General features: G+C 37.7%; 1 protein-coding gene across 5 annotated transcripts in view; it reads right to left on the bottom strand.

Annotated features, from left to right (window-relative positions):
• Positions 1-17642, bottom strand: part of OSBPL9 (oxysterol binding protein like 9) — a 56605-nt gene that overhangs the window by 34433 nt on the left and 4530 nt on the right. For all 5 annotated transcript variants that reach the window (XR_013775395.1, XR_013775396.1, XM_079314541.1 and 2 more), the window contains exons 2-3: positions 13224-13274; positions 9093-9171 (exon numbers count right to left, since the gene is read on the bottom strand). Coding sequence is in view for 2 of the 5 variants with exons in the window: in XM_079314537.1 (XP_079170663.1) it covers positions 9093-9171; positions 13224-13274 (130 nt within the window). In the remaining 3 variants the exon portion in view is untranslated. The remainder of the gene's footprint in view (positions 1-9092; positions 9172-13223; positions 13275-17642) is intronic.

Here is a 17642-nt window from a genome sequence, read left to right as displayed (position 1 = left end):
TAAATATTTGAAACTTCTGCTTCTCCAATAAGCTCTTTATAGCTCTCCCTACCGGGGCTCAGCAGAGGGGGGGAAGAGCTGTATTTTTTCCTCATATATTAGACATTCCAATCTTCTGGCATAGCATGATCAATCCTTAGGGAGCACACATGAAGCTCATCAATCCTGCTACTTAGAGAAAGTCTCAGGCATGATAAATCCAGGAACACTGCCATGAGAAAACTGCTTGCTGCATGGAAACACAGCATCAAAACCTTTTAAGCACTCTGTTCAGGACACTGGTTTAATTTCAGACCATCTATCATCAGCAGCAGATTCTCCTGGCTCTCCTCCATAGACTCTTAAGAAAACCACGAAGAAAACCATCAGGATGCAGTTTTTAGTAAAGCAAGATGCAAGAAAAGTTATATTAAATCTAATCAAAATGGCTGCTGCGAGATTAGGTGCAAGTAAAAGCTCCCTAATGGTAAAAGCAATTTAGAACTGAACAGCTGCCAAAAGATCACTGATGGAAAAAAAAATAAATCAATGGGAACATTCAAAAAAGAGATTAGTCAACACACTCAGAAAGAATTTATGGGAAAAATCTACACACAATGGTCAGAGATCATTATCTACCCATCTGCAGGGAAAGCTAAATATCCAAGCTGATTTCATTTAAAGAAGGCAACTTTGGCCAAAGAAAAAGCTCTAATACCTTTGCACCTAAGTAGTTTGTGATGCACACTGCTTAATATCCACTCAGTATCTGCAGATGCTTTCTACAGCAGGTGGGGACAAGAATGCCCTGCCTGTGCCTCAAGTATCCTGAAATCACTCCAACTTTTCCATTATTTGATCAGGCTCCATTTTAAAGTCAATCCCTTGCTTAATTCCTATGTGAAAGCAACTCCAGAATTTATTTCTGACAAAACATTAGGGAAAAGGCAATTCTTATCCAAGGAATTACACTGGTGTTGTGCTTATACAAAAATAGAGGAGTATTATCTGGTCCTACCTGGCACAAAACTCCTAAAAAGTGAAGAAGGGCAAGAGAGATAAACAAGTTGCTTTTCTCTTGGCTGATTCTAGAATAACAGTATTATAAAAAAACAAACAAGATACACTGAAGGACACCTGGACATAAGAAATACCTGATACTTAAAAACATAAAGGTAGTTCATAGCCTGAAGGGTTAATGCCAGAGTTACCTGATCAGCTGAAATTCAAATTGTCCTAGAGCACTAACTATCCACAGAAATAGCCATGCTATGTCTGCAGCTGAGAGAACACTAACAGTGCCTGTGTTCTTCTCTTATTTTAAGTGCTGGAATTCTAATTCAGTTTTTACTGCATTTTAACAGTGAACATTTGCACGTGAAAGAAGCTAAATCCACACAGAGCTGCATCATCACTGCTGTGTGCAAGAGACTGGAATCATTAATGGCTGAAACATTGCAATTTACTGTGATTAAGTCAGTTAAGCTATTTTTACTTTTTTTTTTCCCCCTGAGTAGAATTAGTATTTACAAACTAGATTGTTCCCATTTGCCTAAGCCCTCACTCCTCTGTGTCTATGGTGCATCCTTTGAAAGACACCTGTATAATTTACTGTGACATCTCAGGCATATCTAAGACAAGCACAGGGTACTTAATATGATCACAGTCCTATTTATGATTAGTTCAAAGAAACACACTTGAAAACTATGTCATTCATTACAGTGAGTTTTAATATGATTTTTAAATGCGTATTTTTTGTGATCTGTCTGGTTGAGCTTATTCCTAAGATATTTTAACATAAATCTTATGCTAAGAAAAAATCTGAATCTTTCCTAGAGAAAGTTCAAAGAAAGAAAAGCAATTATTTGATCAAAGAGAAAATTATAGAATTTTTAAAATTACTAAACACAAGAATTACCACTTCTACTGAAGAATTTCTGTAATTTTGTGGTTTAAAAAATTGTGGTTTAAAACTCCCTTTTATTTTATGAAACAGTCCTTTATATCTTAACTTCCCAAACTGCTAAATGAGATATGTCAGGGATTTTAAAAAGTTATGTTCTATGAGGATAAGAAGGCAAATGAAATGCAACTACATTAGATGCTCTCAGCCTCTATTAATTTCTCAAATAGAGAATAAATTTTATAATTTAGAGTTCCTGTAATATTTATTTTGCTGTGGAGAGATTATTTGTGTTTATATAACGTATACCAAATGTTAAAGTAGAGCATAAAACAGATTACTTTTTCCAGCCTAAGCTTGATAGCATCTAAAGATTAGATATAAACAAGTTTAACAACTCTGCTCCACAATACAGCATTTACCACCAGCATTTCTAGGTCATGCACAGCAGTACTTGGAAGACAGAATACACACAGAATATATCACCTCAGAATCTGCATACTGGTGCTTATTTGTGTGTGTGTGTGTGTGCATCTACATGGGCATCAGGATGAAAGAAAAATCTGAAGAATTAGTGAAAAAAAATTACTAGATTGCTTATAAAAACACCATACTGTCACAAAAAGAAATGCATGTTTTATTTTCATTCACTGTGACCTACTTACAGGCAGAACTCAGTAAGAAGAGTCTATTACACCCACAGAGTCAATAGAGTCAATTATGCAGCCTTTATTCTGACAGAACTTCCACTGATTTCTATGCAAAATTCCTGTATTTTCTCAGCCAAGTGCAGAACTAATGTAGTAACTTTACACACAAATCACCAGATAATAGAGATGAAATCCTGGCTACACTGAGATCGATAGGAATTCTGCCACTGCTCTCAATGGAGAGAGATTTTATCAGTAGTGCTCAATAAGGTGGAAAAGTCACGCATCACAGGACTGTTCCACGGCTAAATAAATTGCTATTTAAAGTCACTGAAGGCCTTTCAAACCATAGAAAAACATGCAAGATGAAGCAGAGTTGCATACAAGCCTAGCAAAACACTGTACCTCCACAGCTTACAAATCCCCTTCTATCACAGGCAGCTCCCACATTTGGCAGTAGGTTGAACATTATTTCCTCTATATCATAACTTTGGAGTTGTCACAATGATTATTTTCCCTCCTCCTTATCCTCCCCCTGATGCCATTCTCCACTCACACACATAAATCAACTCCCCTTTTGCTCTGCAGGTGTCTGACCAGCCTGAGCTCCCTGTTCCTACAGGAAACTCCTGTGCAGTCACAAGACACAAAGTCATGCCCAAGCAAAAGCATCAAAAGGTCTCCTGTGTACAAGGTGTTGGTAAGATTAATCTGTGATCTTGAGAAATCAACTAAACTGTTCCTTCTATTGCTACCTAAGCTCAAAAGCCTTTTTAGTAAGCTTTAAAATCAGCACAGAAACATAGCTTTGGGTGGAAACTTGTGTGACAAGGGAAATCCATATATAATGTGTAATTCTGTAATTAAACAGAATTAAAACTTCTGAGTATGGGACAAATCTCCAAGTATATGGTTTTTCACTAGAGAGTAATACTTAAATATTAATAATAGCAACACTAAACAATACTGCACATGGCATATTCTGTGAAAATGGCTTTTAGGGTATATTTGCATTTAAAATTAATTACAGAATCACAGAATGGTTTGGTTTGGAAAAGACCTTAAAGATGATCTCATTACAACCCTCTGCCATGGGCAGGGATACCTTCAACTATCCCAGGTTGCTCAGAACCCCATCCAACCTGACTTTGAACACTTCCAGAGGTGGGACAGCCACAGCTTCTCTGGGTAAAATGTAACAGGGCCTCACCATCCTCACAGCAAAGGATTATTTATATTGTAGATCCCACTGATAAAGCTCTGGAGCTACTAGTTTAAGGTAGAAACCATATTTTGTCTTGAATTGTAAAAAAAAAAATCAAAATAGAAGAATAAAAATGTAACCACTTACTAAGCCAATAAAATCATTGTCAATTTAGCAGGTCAATCTCAAGGTTGTGGCTATTTGGAATTTCTTGTTAAAACAGAAGGAAAAGAGTGTTCAACTGCATCAGTATCCCTCCCCTCCTTACAGTGAGACCTTTTCTGACCATTTTTTTCCTTCCAAAAGACTTGCCATGTATCACATATACAGCTGAGATAAGAGATTCATATTGATGCTAAAAGTAACAATTTCTTCCAGTGGAAGAAAAAAATAAATCAACACCACACAGATACTGTTTCACAGAATTATTTCTTTGCTATTCTCAAGTTTAACACATACTTTGAAATCTGCAGCTACAACCTTAAAAACAGAAAACCAGGAGGTGCTTTTGGATGAGCATAAAAATTGAGTACAGGAAGTCCCATTAAAAATGGCACAACCATGGTGTGACTGGAAAACAGACAATTACAACAAAGCATGCTGCTGGTGTAAGAAAGACCTGCATGGGACAGGAAAATCACAACCATGGACCATTCCCTGCACTCTGGTCACATGTTTCAACTACTCAAAACACAATACAATACATCAACATAGAAAGGAGGCAGAGGGAAGAGAGGGGAAGACAGAAAAATCACTGCAATAGCTCTGGCTCACAGAGGAGTTTCTGCAGTTATACCAGTCAGGGGAGGATGAGATGCAGCCCAGACCTGGTCAGGTAAAGGGAGGATGACAGAAGCTCAGCTTTACTCTGATCATAGCTGCTTTCTGCAATATAAAAGCACAGCTGAGCATAGCATAGAGGAATTCACTGTTTCAGCATCATCAGAAGCCTAAAAGACCCAGAAAAATGTTAACTTAGGACAAACAGTGCTGTCACAGCAGTTTATAGACATCACTGAAGAAACCAGCATAGACCAAGAATTCACACAAAAATATCTCTCTAGGCATTTTTCAACATCAAATTTACAAAGCTCTAAAACTTTTAGTTTTTAAGGGCTGCAGTTTATGAATCGTTATTTAAATCAGGTAATGTGATAGACTTAAGTGCTTCTTTCTACCACAAGAGCAGTCAGCTTCCTGCCATCTATTTGGTGGACAATGTCAAAGATTTCTAGAAGGCTATAAATATTGACTATTTCTGCAAGTAATGTTGAAACAAGGGTATAAAACCAATAGAACTTCGATATATAATGCAAATACTTAAATTCTCAAATTCTGATACTGCTCAGCAACTAAAGCCTTTGTAGACTCCAGTATATCCTCAATAATTATGCCTCCCACAACAAAAAAAAAAAAATCCTTGCTTTTATAACATTATAGCAATCTCTTGCTGGGCATGTCTCCCTTTTTCCTCAGCTGGGAAGGTGGGTAGACACAAATCAAGCTACAAAACTGGGTAAGGATGGGGAAAAAAGGAGAAATACACTTTTACCAGCTGACAGCTTTCATGTAATAGGAGAATAAGTTGCACAACAACATTCATGCTTCATTTCTCAGATACTTTTGTGGCAGGAATAGGAAAGGAAAGGCAAAAGCTACAGCAAAATCATCTCAAATCAATGCTCTGGATTGCTTCCAAGCTTTTCATCCTTTATTACACAAAACAGTGGAAACAAAACTGATTCGCCTTCCAAGGAACTGTACTGGAGGCTGTAAGAATAAGAGCTGGATTTTCAGACAGGAGTTTAAAAATCTGATTTTTTTTTAAATATTTTTTTTTCTGCATAAAATGTATGTTTAGTGAAGTATTTCAATCCAGATAGAAGCTACTATTGCTTCAGATTAGACAGCAAATCAAATATCAAGAAGAAATATAATAACACCCTTGCCAGAGTCTCTTGAACATCATGTTCCCACTCTTGAATTTAAGTCACAACCATCCCAGTGAGGAGAAAGAACAGCTAAGTAATATGAAGGATTGAAGAAGAGAATTTCCAAATGGAAAGAGCTTAAAGCTTGGTGATGATACGAAGATGTTAAAAGAAAAACAAACCCAACCCCCACAGTGTTTGAATGTTATGGAACATTTAGAGCAGGGACATGTACTGCAACAAGGAAAAATATATTACCATTAAACTAAAAGTATTATCCCAAATGTCTTACAGCAATCTGAATGGATTTTTGCATCTAATCTGAAAAAACCCACGAGGGAATACTTTAAGATCTAGCTAATTACAAGCAAGCCATGAAACTGGATATTCAGCATGACCAAACAAGGACTAATCAGGAGATAAAATACTTTACTTTTACATTTATTTTAAAATTTCTGTGGTCATCCTACCTCCCTTTCCCCTCCAATATGAACAAGAATCAATATACCTTTACATAACAATAAAATACAGGGAAAAAGTCTGCTGGGCACTTTGGCAGAGCTGAAGCCAAGCTGACAGTAGACACAAAACATGCTATTTGTTTTACTGCCCATATTTATTCAATTAACTTCTGTCCTTTATACCCAGGTACTAAGGATATGGATTCCATTTGGGATCTACCCAGTCATCTTTCAAACCTTGTAATGAAAACTTTTTAACTTTTACTGATGTTCAATACAGGGGTGGCCACTAGGAAGCACAGCTGAGAAGAGAAAAAAGGGAGATTGTCAGAAGCAGAAACAAAATATGAACTTTTCTTCTGAGAAAGACTCAGAAGATGCCAAAATCCAGTGACAGACAATCTTTGTGGGAGATGCTGGAGCTTTGGCACTTCAGAAATTCAGTTACACACATACCCACACATATGAAATCAACTTCCATGTGAGAAGCTGGTCAGACAGTTTTAAATTACTTACTTGACCTTCATCTCATTACTTCCATCTCTGGAGTGTTAGTCAGATGTGTAATTTTGAGCAACTGACATTAAGAAATAATTAATTAACCCAGAATGAAGGTTTTCTTTTATTTTTCACAAATCCAAATTCTATCACTGGCTGTCAGCAAAATTTCACTCAGGCACTAATCAGTATTTAAAGTCAGAGTGAATGGAGAGCCTGAAACTGTTGCATTGCAGATGGGACCCCAAATTAAGGTCAAAAGATTTTTGAAAGCTTGGATTTTTAAAGTTCTGATTTTTCCTCAGTGAGGCTCCAGCTTGTTTGAATTCCTGTCTGCCCTTGAGAAAGAAGGAAGGCAGCAAGACTCTAAGCTGCCATTCCTGCAGCCTTTTCCTGTCCAAGACTTCTTTTATAAAAGGTAAATGAATTTATAGCTATGTTACTGAACAAAAGCTCTATCTTAATCAGGTATTAAAAGTTAGGAAGAAATTGTTAGGAATTTTGTATGTTTTCTTGGATCATCCCCTACATACCTGCCCCATACATTCTATGTAGTCTCAGCATATATTTTGTAATATTTTTTGTAATATTTACATTATTAACCACTTGCAACTCATGACCTATATTTTGCAAAGTTAAAACCTGTGTAATACTGAATTAATTTAATATAATGTACAAACATTTGGCATAAATATGACAGAGGTTGCATGAAGTGAGAATGCATTTACAGTGGCTGTAAGAGCTACATTTATAATTCCACAGAGCTTCTTTTACACTGAAATATCACAGGATTGATATCTAACCTGCTTTTTTATACATTTTTGCATTAAATCCAAGTATACCAATACTGTGCTTGTATCATTATAACTGCCTGGCTATCAGGGACATTATCTTCATAATATGCTAATAGAAAAAGCATAATACAGAAAATAGTGTACAATATCTTAGTTGTACACTGAAGGATGATACATAAATCCTGGCCTAATATGAAATACAGAGAAAGAGAAATTATAAAGCACAAGATATGGCAACATTGCTGTTAAAAATTATCAATATTACTTACAGCAGAACATTACTTATGTCAAATACTATCAGTTTTCTTAGGACATCTGGCTACCCAAAGGAGAGTACAGCATATAACAAATCACTGAAAACAAGATTTTAAAAGGTTTATTTTAGTAACTAAAGATTAGAGATTTCTAGATTTACCTGTATCAAGTTCTCAAATATTCAGCAGTATTTAGCTTTGTAGCACTGAAAAACTGCCCTAGTACAGCATTCCATTACTGCATTAGCAATTAGCTTGCATTTTAACAGTTATCCTTGGGAACAGTAGATTTAAGTGTTACTGTGAGCTCAGCATTATGAAGGTGTATTTATAAGGCTTAATGCAGTGAAAAGCCAGAGGACAGCAGCAGCATTTAGGAAAAACTACAGCACAAGGAATACAGAAGCTAGTGACAATATGGTATACAATTAATATTTATCATTAGAAATAGTCTCACAAAAGCAACAGTATTGGTGATAATTCCCATTTGCAAATCACTGATTTCAGGATAAGTACAGCACCATGTAAGTTATAGAATTATTTCAGTTTACATAAATTAAAATGACTGCTTAAAAGCAAGTGTGCCTTTTGGATATTTACAGTTTCCAGCTCTATACAAAGCAATTATTTAGTCACTGCATTTTAGAGGAAAAGCAAAAGGACTAACAAATGTTAGCTGCAAAATATTTTCATCACACTTCCCTAGGATTTTAACATTCAGAAAAAGGAAGTTCTCTATTCAATATTAGCACAGTATTTAGTCCTACTGCTGCAGACAAAATAATTGAAGGAGTACATAGCAATTATATAGAGCCTTACCCTTTCTACCGGTGAGCCATAGCATGCAATGACGAAACATAGCAGTGGCAGATGGCATTGGTGTTAGGAAATGTGAATAAAAGGATAATAGCAGAGAAATGGTGACTGGCAGACAAGACACAGAAATGTAGATGAAATGAATGCAAGCTGGTAAATCTTGAAGCAAAGCTCCACCGTTAAGCCAAACGTTGCCTCTAGTCTCCTCATAATTGAGCATTAAGTTCTATTTGGATACAAATTGCAACCTTCAGACCAGTCTTGATTCTCTTCATAAAGAAATGCATCATTGTATCTTGATAACGAAGATCAGAAACGTTTCGTAAGCGAAACCCATAATCAGAAGCACATTACTTTCTCCCCTTGAGTGATTTATTCTTTACATTATTCATCTCCAAATCCTGCCAGAGCTACAGTCTCTTTCTAGCACATATGTATCCACTGCAGATGTAAATCCCTGCCTAACCTGCAGCACCCCTGGATCCAGAATGTTCTCAGTGTGCTCATTCATGCTGTTCTGCTGCCAAACATTTAAAATCATCCATCAAATAAATACAAGTGGAATCTATTATAAGAAAAAACAATCTCTTCTTTCAGCTCACCCTGAAAATGGAAGGTTTTCTGATCAACAGTTATTGTGAAGGTGCTGTCGTCCTCATCGTCTATACCAATCACAGCTCCCTGTGAAACAAAGAACAAAATCCTGATAAGGCAAGCAGTGACATCAGCAGCAGACACTCTATAACTACACCACTGGAATTTAAAAAGCTTTGACAAATTAGAAGCAAACTGAATACAGCAAAGAGCAGAAAGATTCTCTGTTCAGTCACAGGATGCAGTCAGTTCTTTAATTTTTAGCTGCGTAAAAAAATAGAGAATCTTTGTAAAGCTATTATCTGGATAATAATATGCATCTTTTATTTTTGTAATGGAGGTGGTTTTATGCTGCAGCAGTTCCCTACTACATTCCAACTCATATTTTTAAAAAGAGTGAGAAGCAATATTTTATATGTATTTTCCATGTATAAAAGCAATAAGTACTCTACAGAAAGAAGCTCTTGACCTGATTTTATCTACCAGCCTGTAATAAAAAATAAATCATTCTAGCAGAATGAATTTGGCCCATCATGTCATATCACTGGTACACTGTATGATCTAATTTTCAGTCCCTAAGTAAATATTAACAGTGAGCAATCAGGATACATCAGAAGCAACTAGCTTTGTCTTCTAATTCTTCATGAATTATTACAAGAAAATGCAAATAAATGAAAGACCATCTGTGCTTAGCTATTTACAAATCTATCCACATTTTCATTCCTGTCCCCTCCAACACTTATAATAAATAACAGTTTCACCCAGGAGAAGACACACAAAAAAAGACAATTCCAAGTCTCTGACAACTCAAATAAATTATAATATTTAGCTCAAAAAACACCAGTGGATTTACTCTGTTTCTTTTCTCCTTCTCCAAGGAGATGCAGCACCAGGATCTGTTGCATCCTTCCCCGTCCCACAAAACAGACAAGCCTGGAAGGTGCACATACTGAAAGGGTAAATTCTGCCCTTACTCTCAGAGTACACAAAGAGTAACAGCACTACCAGGAGCTGAGTCACTTCCAACCAGTGCTTCCTTCCACTCAGCCAAGCACCCAGAGCAGCTGCAGGGCTGGGGGTCAGGGGTACACCAGGCTGGCCAAAACTCAAGGATGGTTTGGGTCCAGACTTGGGGGCACAGGGAGCTGAGGCAGTGCTACCCACACAAGCTCCTCATAGTCCCTACATGACATTTGTGGCCTGTGGGACCAGGTCATACATGGCTGGCACCAGCACAAGCCCCACAGGAGTGGCAGGAGCAGTCCTAGGTAAAAACAGCACCAACCATCTGTAATCCAAGGCAGTATAGCAGGAAAGGATAGATCCAAGCTGGTTTCTTTACTTCCCTCCACTGATAAAATGTGCCACTTAACCTCTCCAAGAGTATCTTCCATATAGGCTTTTCATGGACAGCTCTGTGACAACTATAAAAGAGGCACCTAAAAAGTGCATCCAAGCTAGCATAATTCTGAATACTTTTAGTGCCAGGACACAACAGCAACCAGATTTCTTGTAAATACACCAATAAATAAGAAATACACGGCACTTTAAGTTCATGTTTTGTTGTGCAGTAAATCAGGTGGTCACTGCAAGTTGCACAACATTGTTCTCCTCAACCTTTGTATCACAGAGTCACTATGGCTGGAAAGGAGCTCCAAGATTACCAAGTCCAGTTGTTAACCCAGCACTACCATGTTCACCACTGAGTTATCTCAACAAGTGCCACATCCATACATCATTCGAACACTTCCAGGGATAATGACTCTATCACTTCCCTGGGCAGTCTTTTCCAAAGGCTGATCATTCTTTCAGGGAAGAAATTTCCCCTCATATCCTATCCAAACCTTCCCTGGTGCAACTTGAGGCCATTTCCTCTCATCCTGTCACCTGTCACCTGGTAGATCAGACTGACCATCACCTCACTACAACCTCATTTCTGAGACTTGTAGAGTGATAAGGTCACCCCCGAGCCTCCTTTTCTCCAGGCTAAAGATACCAAAAACCTGTAAGTCAGACATCAAGAACATGACCAAGATACTCTGCCCAGAGGATAGAGATAAAACTCACACAAACACAGACTGAGACAGCTGAGTCCTGCCCCATCCTAAGTGTGGGAGCAGGGTGAGCTTTCCTGGGCTGTGAACACAGCACAAAACTGTGTACAGTGCATGCACTGTCACTGCAACACTGGAGCAACAGGAGAACAGAAAATGCTTCCTCTGTCATGCATAATACACATGAAGAAGTAAAATTAAAAGTAACAGTGGGAAAGTTTACAGATATTCCAGAAAACTTTAGCAGGATGTAAGCATAGTGCAGATGACACAGAATGTTTTATGGCAACACTTTCCTAAGTACACTAAGACAATCAGCAAAAGAATTTGGAGATGAAACTTCAGACCCATGAAATGTGCATCATGAGCAAAAAGGTAAAGAACAAGCTTTTCATACTCCATTCAATAGAAAAGGAAATATTTTGGCCAAATTGCTTAAGTTACATGTTTGTTTACGTTCACACTTACGGTTAGAAATCAACAATTACCCTCAACAGAAAGCCTCTTTGATAGAATTTCAGACTGCAGAAGCCCATCTGTTCAGCTATCAGTATCACTGTCATCTGCCAGGGGAGCTGCTTTACAAAAGCAGAAAAAAGGAAGATTCCTTCCTTCCTCACAAAAAAACGCAAACAAGCAAATCAGAGTATTCAGAGAAAGGCTGAGGGAGTCCATAAGTTTTTAAAAAACTCCAAATAACAACTTGTGATGGAAGAGTGGCAGATGGGAGAAGACAAAGGAGCTGGTTTATGTTAAATAAATATAAAGATGAATATTAAATAGATTGTTTACTTTTAATATTTCCTAAACTGGCAGGCTGAGGCCAACCAACAGGTTCACAGCACTATTAAAGCAGGCACGGCCTTTTGGACTGAATTTTTCTGCACAATGAAAAAACCTTCCTCATGAATCTTTGGGAATTTCTTGTTCTAGACAGTGATTTGAGCACAGATTTTACTTAAAGAAATTCTGAATTAAAATATCAAGACATCAAGCAAGGCAAAGTGCAAAGAAGTCACCTGGAATCCAAGTTAATGGGGATTCTCTGAGTCTCAGAAGGCTACAGGTACCCACAGAAAGACTAGAAAGGACTAACAGCAGAAGGAAGGAGTAACTGGGAGATTCACAGTTTTCCTTCAACACTCATCACATTGTAAGACCACAGATCTCCTTCCTTAGACTTCTCTTACTCCAACTTTCAAAATGCTCCCATTCATACCCATCATTCTCCTCACTCCTTCCCCCTACTTGCTCCAGCTATTCACAAGACTGCTGCATGCTAGAACCAGAAAATCTGTGGGAAATGGGAAAAAATATAGGAAAAGGATTTGTGCAAGAAACAGTTTTGGTACGAACATGACCATGAGGCAGAAATTGGGCATATGCAAAGACATCCCAGCACTCTCAGCTCCCTTCAGTACTGCCACTGCCAGCTGCAACAGCAGCAGAGGCAAAATGTCCCATGCCAGAGTGCCTCAAACAGGTAATGCTCAGCTTTCCCATGCTGCATCCTCTGCTTCTCTTTCCCCAGTCTGTACACTCCCAACCATATGTCAAAAATCTTGCCAGCAGTGCTCTCCCTTCCCTTTCCAGTCCTCCTGTTTTTCACTAAGCCCAAGCCCAGGTTTAAGGAGTGTCCAAGCTGGCAGGATGGAGGACATGGTAAGAGAAAAAATCAGGACAGAAGGAAGCAGTTTCACAATGACTTCTATAGGTACAGAAAACTAAATGCACATCTACATCTGTGTATATACACATGGCCCTTCACACACAGAGAGATGAGAACTGCAAACAGCAAATTTTTCATAGTGTCCTACTACTAACCCATCTTACTCTGCCACAGAATGCCTTCTAATATAACATACAAAATGTATAATATTTTTATACCATATATAAATTATAGAATGTAATTAGCCCAGCATGTCACTTGACCTCTAAGGTTTTCTTTCTTTAAATATTTTCACTATTTCAGCATTTTGCAGAGTCAGGAATAGAGCCCAAACCTCAAAAGTCTCCTTGCAGTTCTCTCCATTAGGACATATTATACACAGTAAGTCATTAAGTACTGAATAAAACAACACTTACCCTGAGTCTAACACACCCTCGGCGTGAGCCTCTCATCATCTTGTCTTTTGACTGAAACAGAAAAAAGCAGATCAGTGGGTTAACAGACACAGTAAGAAGAAAGTTACTAAAACCAACAGAGAAAGAATAAAGCATTTCTGAATCATGTTTTAGTGGCTGATTAAACAAGATGCAACTTCTGTTACAAAATAGGTTAGTTCCCACCAGCATGGAATGGAAAATAAATCCTTCAAAAAACAAGAATACAATATACCACTTCAAGAAGTTTTCTCAATACCTTCAAGGAATACTTATGAGATACAGTCCAAGTCTTCTTACTTTATGGAAAGTAAAAAGAAAGGAAGAAGAAAGGACTTGAGAAATATTAAAAATCAGCAGTATGTTGATTCACATCTTCCTCCTTTCTCTCCTATTCTCAAGAAAGTGTATATAAAACAAAATCCAGCTGTGCAGGCAGAATTGCACAAATGAAATTATATATCTGTCAGAAACTTTGCCTGATTTATACCCCTTTTAGGCAGATACAAAATTCATGTTTAGAATTACATGTTTGTAAATCTACTTCCTAGCAAGTACAGCCTGCTATCATTATTACAATTTTAAAAACTAATGCTTGTAGCCATTTGAGCTATTGGAACCCAGATCAGAAAATAGGATTTTCGTGTCCACCAGTACTCAAACTTGTACATTAACCTACCTTGCAAAATTACTCAACCTCTTATTTATTATCTGTTTGAAGCATTGGAAAAAAAGCTTCAAACCCCAGCCCACAGGCCAAGCAGGGAATTCTGAACAGTCAACTCACTGCCAGCTGGCAATTGTGGTACTTGAGCTCTCAGCTGTTCCCACCACTGTCTCAGGCAAAGCTGACAAGTAACCATTGCTATTGGGCAATAGTGGCAAGCCCAAGTAGCACACACACACTATTTAAGGTAAAGAAGAAAAAGAAAATATTTAGGTCATCCGGAATATTCAGTTTTCTGGTAAGGGCTGGTTTTCAACTGCCCACACTTCCTGTTTCTTAAATTATAAATTACTTGCCATTGTAGCCTTATATGAAAGGTAGTCCTGTCTAATAAAACCTCTCTTGCCATCCAAATATTTAAACTACATTTTTTCAGGTCAGGAAAACAACAACTGTCACTGGTGTCTTATGATCAGATTATCTTGCTGTCATCTTCTGAAATACCCACTTCTTTCCAGCAGTGTATCAATAATTCCATCAAGACAATATATTGATGTTATTATCACCAGACCTATTTTCACTGAAGCAATTAGACAATAAAATCTTGCTGACATTAATAGGAAAAAAAAAGACAGGACAAAAAGTGCAGTCTTAGGAGTAATAAATTATTCTTCAGCTTCAACATGTTTTAGATATAGATAGGAGGAAAGAATGAAGCAATCCTAGCAAGTCCTAAAAGATAATGTGAAAGTACAGCACTTGGGGTTTCAAATAATGTTTTAGTTGACCTCTCATTCAGTTCAGGCTTCAATTTATCAGAGCTGTCTTCTGAGTGCTAGAAGCCATCAGTATTAATCTACTTGTTTTCACATCAGCATATGTTAGCTGGTCAAAGTGAAATGCCAGTAAAGTGCTTCTGTAATGTATTCTACAAATATATAATTTCTTTTTAGACAACAAACACATAGGAAAGACTTTTTGAAGCATTGCTTTGTTTTGGTCTTTTTTTTTTAACCTCAAACCCAAGAGAGATCTAGTTATAAAGTTTCTCCAACAATTTCCTATGAGAAATTGTGTATATTTGGGACATAGCTCACTCGAGAACACTTTTATTTTTTATATTTACTGTCTTGAGAGTTCACCTAAAATGGGAGGATGCTTCTGAGAGCTTATCACTCCCTCTGGTGGTTTCTGGAAGAAATATTGGCATAATCTAAGCAGGAAAGAAAATATCTGGACTGAGGCTGCAATGACTTGACCAGGTCTGACTGCTCGGACCCCAGCCAGGCAAAGCTCTCCCAGCTCCCTGTGCTGGGCACAGGCACAGAACCAGAGCAGCCAAAAAGCAAAGGCAGCACAAGGGACTGGGTTTGATTGGGTTTAGACCCCTCAGCAACACACAGGGAATTTGAGGGCTCATCCCAGTGCAAGGGAGAATAGAATCCAAACAGCCCCATTTCCACTGACCATCAACTCAGCTGCAAAAGATACGGTAAAAGCCTCCATTTTCTTGTCCACCACATTTTAATGGGATGGAAATTAAGTTTAAACATTAAAAGGTTCTTAGTCTGCAAAAGAGAAAGAGGTCAGAGTGTGGGCCTGTATATCTACAATTCCACCATCTTCTGACAGAGCTTTACTTGGTTAATACCAATTCTAGGAAAGCACTAAATTGAATTCATCCTACCTGAGTGCAATAAAGCACCCATCATTGCAGTATCTGAATCCCTGAGCTCCAGAGCAGGCTGGCATCACACACACACACACACACAGTGCTGGATTCTCTCATTGGCAGACAGCAAACCTTCCACTGCTGCTGCAGGACAGGACTTTAAAACACAATTCAGCTGACATTTTAGATTTTGTCCACTCTCTAACTAAGATTTTATAAAAATATGATTCAAATACTTTCAGCTTCTCCTTATTATTCTTTGGTTGAAATTAGGTTATTCAGTATATCCTATTAAAAATAAAGCCATCCCATAACTGTTTTGAGGAATGGTTCCATTTCACTGAACAAAAACTCATGCAGAAGAAAGATGTCTCTAAATGGCTAATAAAAAAAACACATTTTATTTTGGTTTTATATTTAAAATTTTAATATGCAGCTATCTTTTCCAGTGCTCAGTTTTATAACCAGCCAAATTATATTTTCCACAAGCTTTCAATACACACTGTACTGATTGTGATGATAAAGAACTTGAACAGGTTATAAGCAAACAGCAATATGAGATAAATTTCAGCCACAACTCAAATAAAAATTTGTTAAAATGAATAAAGCTATAGAGTATTATTGCAGGGGGAATTTAGGTTTCTCTTTTACATCCACACAGTGAAATTAATCATATACAGAACTGACCTAACATAAGGCATTTCAGGTAACCTACAACTTCTTGAGAGGAATGAAAATAATGACTGGGCCTATTTAAAGAGAACAAAACTAAATTAGAATCCTAACCCAAGCCCCAAAGACCCCTTCCTTCATCTTTAGAAATACTACTATTTCATTTGAGTTTTAGCTGTTGTGTGCAAAGTTTAAAGTTTCAAATAAAACCCAGCTGTTCTTCGTCTCCAAAAGTTCTCAGGCACGAGTTCTGCCTGTGCAGAAGGGCACAGAACTTGAAGAGGTGCATTTGTGACTCACTTAGTGCTGCCATGGAAATCCCTAACATAAGTACACAGATGAGCAAAACCACTTGGGACATTTATTTCCTGTTAGGGATGAAGAAGCTGGAACAAGTTGTATCTATAAACAGTAATCTTTGCAATTTATCTGCATCTACAAGAGAAGCTTAAATTTGGATCACTTTCCATAAGAGTAATTTTTCTCATCAAATCTTAAGGCAATGCTTATTTTTTAAGCAGAAACAGACCTCAACAATTTAAAGCTTTACAGGCTGTTCCCAGCCCCATTCCTCCAGCTCCCTCGCAAGGCACACATCATTCTCAGAGAAGCTCCTCGAGCTCAGGGACAGCATCTCACAGCCCTGTTGTTTATGCAGCTAAAGCTGGGACCTTTGTGGGTGCAGTCATAAAACAGGAGATAAAACATTGCAGCAATAGCTGAAGCTCCACCAGGGCTCATCTAACCCAAGCAGATACCAGGATTATATTAAATAGGTAAGGCAACATTTTATAGGTCCTGGCACAGAAAAGCATTACACTGTTTTAGAGAATTCTATGAGAAATTAATATATGTGAGGCCTTGACTGGATAGAGGTGTAAAAGGTACAGCACAGCCCTGGAATCCTCCATTCAGCCTCTTCCCCAAAAATGCACAGCTACAGACTAAACTCCTGTAGCTGCAACCTAACTGCTAAAGAGGAGTCAGCTACTTAAATTATAATCCTTTAACAGTTTATTCAGTGCATCAAAATCTGTGATATAAAGTTTAAACTATGCACAAAATTCAATTTAGTGCTGAATAATAAGAATATTTTTTTATCCCTTGACCATAAATTCAGAATTATTTTCCTTTTACAAGTCCGCTTACAGTTTTGTCTGTTTTTAATAGACTCACTAAGCTGTTTTCAGGGCATGTGACAGATCAAGTTATTGTAAGAAAAAAGTGTCATTTCATCTGAGAATGGAAAACAGAGACCTCAGAGGGAACATTTGTGAAAAAGCAGATGTGCTTTTTTCCTGTTTTCTTGGGATTTTTGCACGCAGCTGCTGATTGAGAAACTGCATTTGGAAGAAGTGTTCAACTGGAAGTCTCTGCCATGGGGCCACTG

This window comes from Erithacus rubecula, assembly GCF_903797595.1.
Source record: "Erithacus rubecula genome assembly, chromosome: 10".
Classification (NCBI taxonomy): domain Eukaryota; kingdom Metazoa; phylum Chordata; class Aves; order Passeriformes; family Muscicapidae; genus Erithacus; species Erithacus rubecula.
The sequence above is the reverse complement of the archived record's forward strand: the minus strand, read 5'-3'. Positions and strand labels throughout refer to the sequence as shown.